The 14,625-nt window shown below is 40.9% G+C and overlaps 1 protein-coding gene across 13 annotated transcripts in view; it reads right to left on the minus strand.

Moving 5' to 3' along the window:
* The window catches only part of DNAH14 (dynein axonemal heavy chain 14), a 334,785-nt gene that overhangs the window by 298,771 nt on the left and 21,389 nt on the right, over positions 1–14,625 (minus strand). For all 13 annotated transcript variants that reach the window (XM_027613953.2, XM_027613959.2, XM_027613960.2 and 10 more), the window contains 2 exons: positions 7,155–7,298; positions 1,446–1,576 (listed from right to left, as the gene is read on the minus strand). In XM_027613953.2, the coding sequence (XP_027469754.2) occupies positions 1,446–1,576; positions 7,155–7,298 (275 nt within the window). The remainder of the gene's footprint in view (positions 1–1,445; positions 1,577–7,154; positions 7,299–14,625) is intronic.

Consider the following 14,625-nt stretch of genomic DNA (forward strand, 5'->3'; position numbering starts at 1 on the left):
CGTGGCTTGGTTACAGTTATGTGGCCACTTGAGGCATTTTTGTTCTATGTTCCCGAAAGTTGAGGATACTAGTAACTTAATGTAGACACCATTATCCAAATGGGTCATGTATGTAATTAGATCACCCACTTATGAGAAGCATAATACATTCCAATTAAATTATTGTTTTTGAATTAAAAGCAAGTATTTTTTCAAATTCTCAATCCTTTCTTTACAAACAAATGAAACCTCCCTTATCAGTGAGTCCAAGGACATCTGGCTCTTGCACAGCTATGTGTTTTCTAAATTACCATGCCCATTATGTGCCAGACATCATGCCACCTGCATTCCTCATTTAATTTTCACGACTCTCTAAGGTTAAGTACTATTATTTCCATTTCAAGCTCAAAGAAGCTGAAGCTCAGAGAGGTCAGGAACTTGCCCAAAACCACACAGTGAGCATATAAATAGAGATTCAAAGCTGGGTGACTCTGCTTCCATTATGCATGGTACTCTGCTTTATATTAATACTGCCTCTGACAACGGTCCCAGGACCATTTATCCTCCTGGTAACAGGTTAGAGCAGGGGTCTGCAAACTCTGGCCAGGACTCCGTAAAGTTTCATTGGAACACAGCCACACCCATTTGCTTATGTCTGTTGCTGCTTCTGCACTACAGTGACAGGCCTGAGTAATTACAACAGAGATCAGAGAGCCTGCAAAGCCTAGAACATTTATTATCTGACACTATTCAGAAAAAATTAGCTGGCCCCTGGTCTAGAACAACAATTCTTAATTGTGCATCAGAATCACCTGGAGAGCTTCATAAAGTACAGATCACTGGGCCCCACTCCCAGAGTTTCTGATTCAGAAGGTCTGGGGTAGAGATGAGACTATGCATGGCTAATAAGCTCCAAGGTGATGCTGATGTGACTGCCTGGGAACTGAGAATCCTGGGTCTAAAAGTAGTTATAGATGATCCTGAGCAATCTTCCATCTCTTGTAATGAAGAGGGACACAGGAGGCAGACCTTACTTCTCGGCGCTGCTTGCACCCTCTGGTCATGTGACCCTGCACGTGCTAAAACTTCTCCGAAGAAGAAAGGATGAGGAAATACAAAGATAATGCGATAGAGAATTGGGTACCAGGAAGTAAGAGCGAGGATCCAATGTTACAGAAGTACATTAGCATTTCTTTTTAACTCACAAAAAAAACCCTGATGAACAGGAATAGGAGAGTACGTTCAGATTTCAGGCATTTATCTTTATCTGCTCTCCGTCCCTGAAATAAGACAAGTGAAATGATGCCCAACACTGTCACAAGCATTCACGATGAAACAATGATTGTAAGTCAGTATTGATGTAATAATGTCGAATTTTAATATGTGAAGTGAATGAAATTAAGATTAAGGTACAGTTTTAAATATTAACCTTTATAGTACAAAAACGGGATAAAACAGACTAATACCTTTAGAATAATCTTCTGAATTGCAATTTTGGAACTTTTATACTCCAAACAGTGCTGTGGTAACATCGTTTGCCAACCAAACTTCTCTCTTAGCCTTATAATATGTCTTGTCACATCGTCATCCTCTGGTTCTGGTTTAGAACGTTAAAAAAAAGATCTAATGTAAGTGTGAGTATAGGCATCACTTAAGGGTAATGTATAATATCCAAATATTTCTACATAGAGAAAAAATTTAAATGGAAACTTATACTTAAAGTTTACACAAAGACTATATAATTAGACGAGAAAGTATAGCTTAAAATTTAATTTTAACAGAAGCTGGAAAAAAGGAATAATATGTTTTCCATTTAAGAAAGATATTTCAAAAGACCTAATTCCACAGCTACACAGGTAGCTGGCATGAGAAGACTCTCGAACAGGAGCCAGTTAGAAGGCTTTTCTTAAGAAAAGCCTAAGATGGGGCGGAAGCAGTAGGATCAGGAAAGAAGTGATGACCATGCAAGGTAGAAATATTCTCCCTAAAGATTCTCATGCAATAGACCCCTCCCTCCCTCCTAGCCTCCCTCCCTCCTTCCTTCCTTTCTTCCTTCCAAGTAGGCTCCACACCCAGCTTGGAGCCCAGGGCGGGACTTGAACTCACAACCCTGAGATCGAGACCTGAGCTGAGATCAAGAGTTGGGACGCTTTACTGAGTGAGCCGCCTAGGTGCCCCTGAGACCTTCTTTCTTGATCTCTTAGCAAGCTAATGAGTTATCTCCTTCTTGAAACATTCCCTTTTCTTGGCTTTTATTCACCATGCTCTACAGTTTGTCCTCTTAGCCCTTCTGCTTTTCTTGATAAAACAAATCACGGGAAGAGAAGCAACCCAGAAACCCTGCTGGGAAAACCAGCAATGCTATGAAGTTGTTCAAGATTTCTGGTTCTCTAGAAATCATAAACACCAACTGATCAAAACAGCTTCTTAACTCAGGACTAAATAGGACGGGAACTGTTGTATAAAACTACGTCAGGACCAGGATATGGTCCTACACAACCCTAAGAGTAAAGTCTTCTTCTAACCTTGGGCCCTAGGCACCTCACCTCTCTCACCCTAGTCTGGACCCTCAGTTGCTTAAACAGGAGAGAAGTTTAAAATACATAATTGAGAAGAAAGCTAGTTAGTATTAGGTATAGAAGAGAGAAGGGGAGGGGTTGACACTAGCGTAAGGGACAGCACAAGGTGTTTACGTCCAGCTGAGCGGTAAGCCATACATACTAGGCTGTAACAACGCACACCTATCAAAATCACCTTCCTATGCTGACAACTTAGGAAAACAGATCGGCAAAACCAATTAGAGACCAGAGATAGGACCACTTACACAAGACAATCTAGTAAGTGAAAAAAGGTTATTTCAAATCATTAACTTCATAAATCATAATGGGAAAGTGGTTAGACATTTAGAAAACTGTGCAGTTATATGCAAGCATAAATTATAGAAGGATTATAGAAGTAAATGTGGAAAAGGAAATTACAGAAATATTAGAAGAAAATATATGTTCCTGAAAAAAGAATCAAAGCATGTTAAAAAAAAAATAATAAATTTGACTTCTTCAAACTTGGCAATTTATACAGCAGAAAAGCCACCGTAATTATCAAGTTAGAATAAAATGTTTATAACCTACATAAGAAGCCAGGGATTAATATATCAAATATTTAAGGAGTTCTTCCCAATAAGAAATAAACATTTTGATAGAATGGTGAATGATTTACTGGAAAAGACAAATGGCCAGTAAACATACCAAAAAATATTCAACCCCATTAGTAATCAGAAAATAATAAATTAAAATTACAATGAAACGAAAAAGCCATTCTCACCCACCAGACTTGCAAAAAATTAAGTTAGAAAATATCAACTGCTGGGCGCCTGGGTGGCTCAGATGGTTAAGAGTCTGCCTTTGGCTCAGGTCATGATCCCAGAGTCCTGGGATCGAGTCCCGCATCGGGCTCCCTTCTCCTTGGGAGCCTGCTTCTCCCTCTGCCTCTCTCTCCCTCTCTCTCTCTCTCTGTGTCTCTCATGAATAAATAAATAAAATCTTAAAAAATAAAAGAAAATATCAACTGCTGACCACGGTATTCCTCTTATGCAATATTGCAAAAGCATAAATTAACACATCCATTCTTGGTGGCGACCCGGCAGATTTAATGAAATGATAGAGACCATTGGAGAATGGAAGTGATTTAGGACAAATTTAAAATAATGATTTTTCGGAATAAGTAGTAAACTTAAAGAAAATATGTATCCTCCAAAATGCTGGGGGGAAATTTTTCTAAAAAGCCAGATTAATTCAGAAAATCATAGATAGGGATGCCTGGGTGGCTCAGTCGTTTAAGCGTCTGCCTTCAGCTCAGGTCGTGATCCCAGGGTCGTGAGGTCAGTCCTTGCTCAGCGGGGAGCCTGCTTCTCCCTCTGCCTCTGCTGCTCCCCCCGTTTGTGTTCTCTCTGACAAATAAATAAATCTTAAAAAAAAGAAAGAAAGAAAATCACGGATATTTACTAAAATGAGACAATCCATTATACACCTAGCATGGCAGGGTGAAGCACTGTCCTAGCATGCTGGGTGTATGGTATGATCCAAGATGGCTATTCTTCATATCAGAACTATGAGGAGACTAGCTTGTATTCCACTTTCACAGTGAGTCAAGAATACAGGTACCAGAAGTAAGGTCAGGAAATTGCAACTTTCAAGAGGAAAAAACCATGGGGAAAAAAAGAGAGAGGGAGAAAGGCGTAACACAACCGTTCTGTTATAGACACAATAAAACCTCATCAGTGAGCGCCGGGCTGAGCTTCCAGTGCCCTCACCTTCTAATCTTATAGCCTCGAAGAAGCACTATCACTGGACAGAACCTTCAACAGGAGTAACAGTGAAGACAGTGCTTAATGAAGAGTTCGGCATTTAAGGGTAAAATCACATATCTTTAGAATGAAAATAAAACCGTTCATTTAAGAAGTTTAAGACAGGCCCTTGGGTGGCTCAGGTGGTTAAGCATCTGACTAGTGATTTCAGCTCAGGTCATGATCTCAGGGTCATGAGATCGAGCCCACATCAGGTTCTGCACTGGGCATGGAGTCTGTGTGGGATTCTCTCCCCCTCTCTCAAAAAAAAAAAAAAAAAGGTTTAAAACAGAACTTCTGCTGCCTTGGAGTTTAGAAAATAAGTAATGATATTATTCCACCATGTGACTGTGTCCTCATAATGAAAGATAACATACAGAAACTGTCAAATGAGCCATACTGCTAGTAAGTACTGTGTTAACTCCAAGGAGAGGATCGCTGCAGACGAGGGACCTCACTGAGAGCTTTACAGAAGTCTCATAAAAATGGATCTTGACATAAGGCTTGAGAGGGGCAAAAAGAGAAAAGAGGACATTCTAGACAAAAACTCAGCTTAAAAGAGAGAGTAAATTCCAAAAGCACACATCAACATGAGTGATCTCAAAAGGACAGGTTACAAAAGGACACAATAAAACATCATGTATGTGCATATTTTAAAGCTTTTACTGAAGTATAACATACACACAGAAAAGTACACATATCATTCATAGACATACAGCTTGATGCATTTTCAGACATTAATATGCCCTGGAACCAGCACTGGAACAATCAAGAAAAAAGCATCACTAGGCCTCCTGAAGTCTGCCTTGAAACCCTGCCCAGTTCCTACTCCCACTTCAGCCCATGCCCACAGAAGTCACCACTATCCTGCTTTCTAAGAGTAGAGGCCAATTTTTCCTAGTGTTTACTTTCTATAAGTAGAATCACACCACATATATTCTTCTCTAACTAGCTTATTCTGGTCAATATGGTGTGTGCGCTTCTGTATACACAAAATAATGCCGTATGTTTTATGGATGCATTAGGTATCTATTGATGTGTTAGCAACTGTCCTAAAATGTAGAGGTTTAAAACAAGTATTTATTATCTCACTGTTTCTATGGGTCAGGAGTTCAGTTTCCCATGAGGCTGCAAGCAAAATGCTGAAGGCTTTCCTGGGGCTGGAGGACCCCTTCCCCGGTCAGCTCCCTCACGTGGCGATGTGCAGGAGGTCTAACTCTTTCTCCAGTGGACCTCTCTGCAGGGCCTTTTGTAAGGACCCCGGCGGCCCCCAGAGAGCGTGCAGGAGACAGGATCTCTATGTCTGTCCTGACTTAGTCCTGGAGGGCACAGAGCATCACTCCACCATGTTCTACTCTGTACAATTGTAAACTGTCATGTCCACTGTATTATTGGTTAGAACTGAGTCACTAAATCAGGCCTTCATTTAAAGGGACAGGAGCAAGGCTTCGGGACTTTAGAAGGAAAGAGTGTCAAAACCTATGTGACAAATTTTTAAACTCCTGCAATGGACAAATATAAATGTAGCATCCATGGAAAGGACAGTTACCCATGTGAGTGTGACCATCAGCTGGCCCAACTGGAACCGAGGACAGCAGCGGAAAGGGGAGGGCCTTGAGCTACTTGTTTACGACTTCACTTCCATACTTGCTTTCTACTGCCGTATAACAAATTACCTCAGACTGGGGGTTTATTGACCCTCCAATTTCCAGGGGTTGGGTATCTAGCAAATTTTAGCTGGTCCTCTGCTCAGGGTCTCACAGGGCTGACATGAATGTGTTGGCTGACGAGGCCCTCACCTGGAAACATGGCTAGGGAAAGAACTGCCTCCAAGCTCCCCTGGGTTGTTGGCAGAAGTCATTTCTCAGGGGCTGCATGCCTGGGTAACAGTTGACCAGGCATTACTGTCGGCCACGAGAGTCTGCTTTGGGGTCCTTGCCCCAGGGCCCTCTCCACAGCATGGCAGTCTGCCCCTTCAAAGGCAGCAGCGTGGCATCTACTACTGCTCTGGTCTCTTTTAAAGCCTCATCAGATTAGGGCAGGCTCACCCACGAAAATCTCCTTTTACATTCCTATTGCATCTCAAAAATGCCACATAGACTGACCTAGTCCTAGGAGCAAAGCTCCATCAAAGCACAGCTGCTGTCTGCACTTGCTGGGAGGGGAGTAGACAAGGCATGCAGGTTTTGTGCCATTGGAGGCATTTATAATAGTGAAGATCTTTTTTAAAAACATGAAGCCTATTTAGGTTTCAATAGCTTTATGACTAATCAGCCTCGGACCACAGTGTATCAGTGAAACACAGAAAAGTTTCCCTTTTCCTGTCAAACTTAAGATATTAATACAAATAAGAATTTCAGGTATAGAGAAAGTACAAACTGGAAAACGTGAGTGAGGAAAATCAATTTAAATGAATTATTTATTTGGGAATTTAAACTCTGTGTCAAACAAAGACACAGAGTTATATATGGTATAGATATATCTATATTATATATAGATATAATGTGGTATCGTATCATTAAATATAATGATACCACAAAGTTTTACTAAAAGGATAAAACAAAGCCATACAACTGTATTTACAATTCTATAACCATAACCTTCAGAGATTGTTCCTACTTAAGAACATAGTCAGGGTACAGACTCTGCCAATTTTTCAGTCTACAGATATTTTAGATTTTCAAAAAGATTTTTAAAAACTAACAGTTCTTTAAGCAACCAAACACATAAAATTCAGTAAGACTGTTTCTTCTAGTCAAATACATAAAACCACAAAATTATCTGAAAAAAATGTCATGTCTTCTGAACAGGCTGGGTTGGTGATACTACGCACCTGTTGTATCATATGACACAAGCCTTTTTTTCTTAACCTTTGGACAAGTGTGAGTTTGATCCTTTTTTCTCTTTGATTTCTCTTTCTTCTTAGGAGAATTCGGTTTTGAAGGATCTTGCTGAGTTCCAATTTTTTGGAAGTAATCTGAAAAGAAAAGCATTATTAACTGAGTAACCAGCAAGAGCTATAAAAAATGCCATGGCAATTCCACATGCCAGGCCATACGGTGGATCAGGATACAATTTCAGTTTTTAAGAGCGCAGGCTGAGAGTCAGACCGCCTGTATTCCAAGCAGTTAGAAGCTTTGCCGCTCAGTGCTGTGATTTACTTTGTAAGTAACCCATCAGCCTTTCTTTACCCTGCTGTGAAACGAGGACTGTTACAGTGAGAACCTCATGGAGTGTTACAAGGATGTTTAAAGCATGCAGTAGGGGACGCCTGGTGACTCAGTCGGTTAAGCGTCTGCCTTCGGCTCAGGTCACGATCTCAGGGTCCTGGGATCGAGCCCCGCATCAGGCTCCCTGCTCATCGGGGAGTCTGCTTCTCCCTCTCCCTCTGCCCCCTGCTCGTGCTCTCTCTCTCTGTCTCTCTCAAACGAATAAAATCTTTTTTTAAAAAAGCACACAGTAAGCGCTTACAAAGATAAATATTTTTATCATAATAAATCTTTAAAATGTGAAAAACATAAAACTTTTTATTACTATAGTTTGATAACTGAGGTCAGAAAAAAATGCTTAGAAATGCAGAAAAGTCACATACAGCCTATTTCTCAGATTCCTTCTATGACTTACCTGATTGGTGGATTCTCAGCATGAAGAATGGGGAAATTATTGAAAATGCAGTTTTTCAAAAGCAAATAATTTAACACTTTCTCATTGATTTAAGGAAGATTTATGTAGCATACAGCACTGAGCTATAATTAAGTAGGGGGTAAGACACAATAATTACAAACAAAACAAGTACAGGCAAAACAGCCAGTAAGTTCTATTTCAGCCAATCATCATAACTGAGAGCAGACACAGAGGGGTAGAGAGAGAGAACATGTCCCTATTTGTATAATCAGAGACCACATGCCCATCTTGCTCCATGGAATCAAACAGTGAATGATGGTACAGTTTTTACTTGCGGGTGTGGGATGGAGAAAGGTTAAGAAAACGAAGTCTTGTTCAGGAGACCGCACGACAAAACATGGGCTCTGGTGGAAAGTATGTGAGAGAACCGTGCAAACCTTCCTTTCTCCCTGACGGCTACTCCAAGAGCTTCTCCCGCTCACTCCCATGCCTGAATGGGAGCCTGGTGACTTCCCAGACCTCACCCACACGCAGGCCTCTCAAGCAGGCGTTGTTGATAAGCCAGCACCATAAATGCCTCGAGATCCGAAAGTGGGCTTGTTTCCCTCCCTGTTCCCGTTCACCACTTCCAAATCCTTACAACTTGCCCTCTCAAAAAAACCCCAAAAACACCACTCCCCCAGAGCGCATGCCTTCCCACAACCTCAGACCCTTCCAGGCTTCACCGGCTTCCGCCCCCAGCATGGCTGCTCAGTGACTGGAGCCCTGGCTCAGGGAGGGCCTACTGTCCCGGGATTAAACCCCCATCATTCTGGTGGCTGACACCACACCCCGCCCCACTCTCTAAACACCCTCTCCTATCTAGTCCGCGTCAGCCAACCTCTCCCAGCCTGCTCGGAACTCCCGACGTCACCACTTTTCTCGACCTCATCGGCACCTCCAGTTCACAACCCCATGACTTACCACCCATCATCCCTCTGCGGCTTTTCATCTTGCTCTTGACCCCGCTGAAATTACATTATCTTTCAACAACACTCTTGCCAATAGCCTCAATGCTCACCCTTGAGCTCATCTCCAAGGCAGAAGAGCGGCCCTGGAAGAAGCCAACTCTATATTCAGTGTGCCTGTCTGCACAGCTCTGTGCTGTTACACGAAGGCCCAAACACGAGTGGACTGGAAACTTCCGAAACCCACATTAATGAATAACAAATGGCCCCTGAACACTCACCTGAAATCCTACTGTTGGCCTGGCTCACTTGCCCGTCTGGCTTTGCAGCGGCTAGCTCAGATGCCCCTCAGAGCCCTGCACCTTCACCTTCCAATCGCTCTCCTTCAACGGATCTCCGTGCCTACTTCCCAGGGCACACAGATGCACCAGATGGGAATTCCTTCAACGTGCCTGTGCTACGTAAGCCAACGAACCCACCCCGGCACCGTCCTTTCCTCCTGCCCCTCTGACTTCACAGGGGAGCTGTTTCTCCTCCCATCCAAACCAATCCTTTCCGCCCTTTGGTTGGACCCCATCCCCTCATGTCTGCATTATTACTATTCTCCTTTGCGGATCGAGCTCCCACCATAAAGCTCGAGCTGCCACCAAGCTTCACCTATTCCAAGACCACATTTCCCTCTAGTTGGTGAGCTCTATGTCACCTTTCTTCACAGTCAAACTTCTCAAAAGAGTTGCATGTATTCACTATTCTATTTTTGCATCTACTCCTACTTCTTAATCTATTCTAGTTGAGTTTCGGACCTCCACTTAAATATGACCATATCCTTCATGTCAGTAAATTCAATGGGCATTTTCAGTCCTCATTTGACTATTATTACTTTCTACTGCTCCTTCCTTTTTTAAGATTGAGACATAATTAATAAATAACATTGTATTGGTTTCAGGTGTACAACATAATGATTTGATATTTGTACATACTGCAAAATGATCATCACAATGAGTCTAGCTAACATTCATCACATAGTTGCAATTTTTTTCTTGTGATAACTTTTAAGATTTATCCTTAGCAACTTCCAAATTTACAACATGCTATTATTTTTTTAAAGATTTTATTTATTTATTTGCCAGAGAGAGAGATAGAGAGAGAGAGAAAGAGAGCGCACAAGCAGGGGGAACAGCAGGCAGGGGAGAAGCAGCCTCCCCGTCGAGCAGAGAGCCTGATGCGGGGCTTGATCCCAGGACTCTGGGATCATGACCTGAGCCAATGACCATGTCATGAGCTCAGACCATGAGTCTGAGCTCATGACCATGACCTGAGACACTTAAAAGACTGAGCCACCCAGAAGCCCCTACAACACGTTATTATTAACAACGGTCACCATGCTGTACATCGCGTCCCCATTATTTATTTATAACTGAAAGTTTGTACATTTAACCACCTTCCCTCATTTTACCCACTCCCAACCCCTGCCTCTGGCAAACACCAACCTGTTCTCTGTATTCCTGAGTTTGGTTGTTGTTGTTTTACATTCCACATATAAGTGAAATCGTACTGTATGTGTCTTTTGATGACTTACTTCACTTGGCATAATGCTGTCAAGGTCCATCAATGTTGTCACAAATGGCAAGATTTCATTTTCTTATGGCTGAATAATATTCCATCCTATATACATATTGCAGTTTCTTTATCCATCAATAGTACTATTTCTATGTCTTGTAAATAATGTTGCAATGAATGTGGGGTTGTAAAAGAAATGAAATTTCTTTTAAACAAATATGAAGAAATGCAATTATGGGATCATAACGGTAGTCCTACTTTTAGTTCCTTGAGGAACCTCCATACTGTTTTCCGCAGTGGCTGCAGCAACTTACATTCCCACCAACCGTGCATGAGGGTTCCCTATTCTCTACATTGTCCCCAACACTAGCTATCTCTTGTCTTCTGATACTAGCCATCCTAACAGGTGTGAGGTTATAATTCATTGTGGTTTTGATTTACATTCCCCTGATAATTACCTGTTGGCTGTCCGCATGTCTTTGGAAAAATGTCTATTCAGGTCCTCTGCCCATTTTTAATTGGAGTTTGGTTTTTATGGCTATTGAGTTGTAGGAGTTCTTTATATATGTTAGATATGACCCCCTTATTGGACACATAATTTGCAAATATCCTCTTCCATTTCATAGTCTTTTCATTTTGTTGGTGTTGTCCTTCACTGTGCAGAAGACTTTTGGTTTGATATAGTCCCACGTGTTTATATTTGCTTTTGTCACCTTTGCTTTTAGTGTCAATCCAAAAACAGATCACTGCCAAGACCAATATCCAGGATGTTTCCACATATGTTTTCTCCTAGGAACTTCATGCTTTTAATGCACTGCTGAATTTGGTTTGCTAATATTTTGTTGACAATTTTTGCATGTTCATCAGGATATTGGTCTGTCATTTTCTTTTCCTGTGCCATCTTTGGTTTTTATATCAGGGTAATACTGACCTTGTAAACTGAGTGTGAAAGTATTCTCTTATTTTTTGGAAGAATTTGAGAAGGATTGGTATTAAATCTTCTTTGAATGTTTGGCAGAATTCACCAGTGAACCCAACTGGTCCTGTACTTGTTTGCTGGGAGGTTTTGATTACCAATTCAAATTCTTAATACTAATTGTTCTGTTCAACTTTTCTATTTCTTCATGATTCAGTCTTGGTAGGTTGTAGGTTTCTACGAATTTATGCATTTATGCTGGGTTATCCAATCTGTTGGTGCATAATTGTTCATAGTATCTCTTTGATCCAGTGGTATCCACTATACCAACTCCTCTTTCATTTCTTGTTTTATTTATTTGAGTTTTTTTGTGTATGTAATTCTTGCTACAGGTCTGTCAACTTTATCTTTCCAATGAACCATCTCTTAGTGACATTGATCTTTTGTCTTTTTAGTCTCTATTACATTTATTTTTGCTCTGATCTCTATTATTTCTTTCCTTCTACTAACCTTGGCTTTGTTTGTTCTTTCTCTACTTCCTCAATTGAGATTTTTCTCATTTATCAAAGTAGGCCTGTGATGCTATGAACTTCATTCTTCTAACTGCTTTGTTACATCCTGTAAGTTCTGGTATGCTGTATCATTTTCATTTGTCTCAGGCATTTTTTTAAATTTCTCCCTTGAAGGGTGCCTGGGTGGCTTAGTCGGTTGAGCGTCTGCCTTCAGCTCAGGTCATGATCTCAGGATCCTGGGATCGAGCCCCGCATCGGGCTCCCTGCTCCGCGGGAAGCCTGTTTCTCCCTCTCCCACTCCCCCTAGCTTGTGTTCCCTCTCTTGCTGGGTCTCTCTCTCTCTAATAAATAAATAAAATCTTTAAATAAATAAATAAATAAATAAATTTCTCCCTTGACTTTTTCCTCTGGCCCTTGGTTGTTTTTTTTTAAATTTTATTATGTTATGTTAATCACCCTATATTACATTAGTTTTTGATTAGTGTTCCATGATTCATTGTTTGCATATAACACCCAGTGCTCCATTCAGTAAATGCCCTCTTTAATACCCATCACCAGGCTAACCCATCCCCTACACACTTCCCCTCTAGAACCCTCAGTTTGTTTCTGAGTCCATCGTCTCTCATGGTTCATCTCCTCCTCAGAATTCCTCCACTTCATTTTTCCCTTCCTATTTTTTTTTAACATATAATGTATTATTTGTTTCAGACGTACAGGTCTGTGATTCAATAGTCTTACACAATTCACAGCTCTCACCATAGCACATACCCTCCCCAGTGTCTATCACCCAGCCACCCCATCCCTCCCACCCCCCACCACTCCAGGAACCCTCAGTTTGTTTCCTGAGATTAAGAATTCCTCATATCAGTGAGATATGATACCTGTCTTTCTCTGATTGACTTATTTCGCTCAGCATAATACCTTCCAGTTCCATCAACGTTGTTGTAAATAGCAAGACTTCACTCCTTTTGATGGCTGCATAATATTCCATTATATATATATAACACATCTTGTTTATCCATTCATCTGTCAATGGACATCTTTGCTATTTGCACAGTTTGGCTATTGTGGACATTGCTGCTATAAACATCGGGGTGCACGTACCCCTTCGGATCCCTACATTTGTATCTTTGGGGTAAATAGCCAGTAGTGCAACTGCTGGGTCATATGGTAGCTCTATTGTCAACTTTTTGAGGAACCTCCATACTGTTTTCCAGAGTGGCTGCACCAGCTCGCATTCCCACCAACAGTGTAGGGGGGTTCCCCTTTCTCCACATCCCCGCCAACATCTCATTTCCTGACTTGTTAATTTTAGCCATGCTGACAGATGTGAGGTGGTATCTCATTGAGGTTTTGATTTGGATTTCCCTGATGCCAAGCAATGCTGAGCACTTTTTCATATGTTTGTTGGCCATTTGGATGTCTTCTTTGGAAAAATGTCTGTTCATGTCTTCTGTCCATTTCTTGATCGGATCATTTGTTCTCTGGGTGTTGAGTTTGATAAGTTCTTTACAGATTTTGGATACTAGCCCTTTATCAGATATGTCATTTGCAAATATCTTCTCCCATTCTGTCACTTCTTCTGGTTTTGTTGACTATTTCTTTTGCTATGCAAAAGCTTTTTATCTTGATGAAGTCCCAATAGTTCATTTTTGCCCTTGCTTCCCGTGCCTTTGGTGATATCTCTAGGAAGAAGTTGCTGCGGCTGAGGTCGAAGAGGTTGCTGCCTGTGTACTCCTTTAGGATTTTGATGGAATTCTGTCTCACATTGAGGTCTTTCATCCATTTTGAGTCTATTTTTGTGTGTGGTGTAAGGAAATGGTCCAGGTTCATTCTTCCGCACGTGGCTGTCCAATTTTCCCAACACCATTTGTTGAAGAGACTGTTTTTCCATTGAACATTCTTTCCTGCTTTGTCGAAGATTAGCTGACCATAGAGTTAAGGGTCCATTTCTGGGCTCTCTATTTTGTTCCATTGGTCTATGTGTCTGTTTTTGTGCCAGTACCATACTGTCTTGATGATGACAGCTTTGTAATAGAGCTTGAAGTCCGGAATTGTGATACCACCAGCTTTGCTTTTCTTTTTCAACATTCTTCTGGCTATTCAGGGTCTCTTCTGGTTCCATACAAATTTTAGGATTATTTGTTCCATTTCTTTGAAAAAAGTGGATGGTATTTTGATAGGGATTGCATTAAATGTGTAGATTGCTCTAGGTAGCATTGACATCTTCACAAAATTTGTCTTTCCAATCCCATGAGCATGGAATGTTTTTCCATTTCTTTGAATCTTCCTCAATTTCTTTTTTATATATAGTATTTTATAGTTTTTTATAGTATTTTATAGTTTATAATTTTTATAGTATTTTTATAGTATTTTATAATTTTCGAGTACAGATTCTTTGCCTCTTTGGTTAGATTTATTCCTAGGTATCTTATGGTTTTGGGTGCAATTGTAAATGGGATTGACTCCTTAATTTCTCTTTCTTCTGTCTTGTTGTTGGTGTATAGGAATGCCACTGATATCTGTGCATTGATTTTATATCCTGCCACTTGACTGAATTCCTGTATGAGTTCTAGCAGTTTTGGGGTGGAGTCTTGGGTTTTCCACATAAAGTATCATATCATCTGCAAACAGTGAGAATTTGACTTCTTTGCCGATTTGGATGTCTTTGATTTCTTTTTGTTGTCTGATTGCTGTGGCTAGGACTTCCAATACTATGTTGAATAGTCTCACATTGAGGTCTTA

The sequence above is a fragment of the Zalophus californianus genome, chromosome 10 (assembly GCF_009762305.2).
Source record: "Zalophus californianus isolate mZalCal1 chromosome 10, mZalCal1.pri.v2, whole genome shotgun sequence".
In the NCBI taxonomy this organism is placed as follows: Eukaryota; Metazoa; Chordata; class Mammalia; order Carnivora; family Otariidae; genus Zalophus; species Zalophus californianus.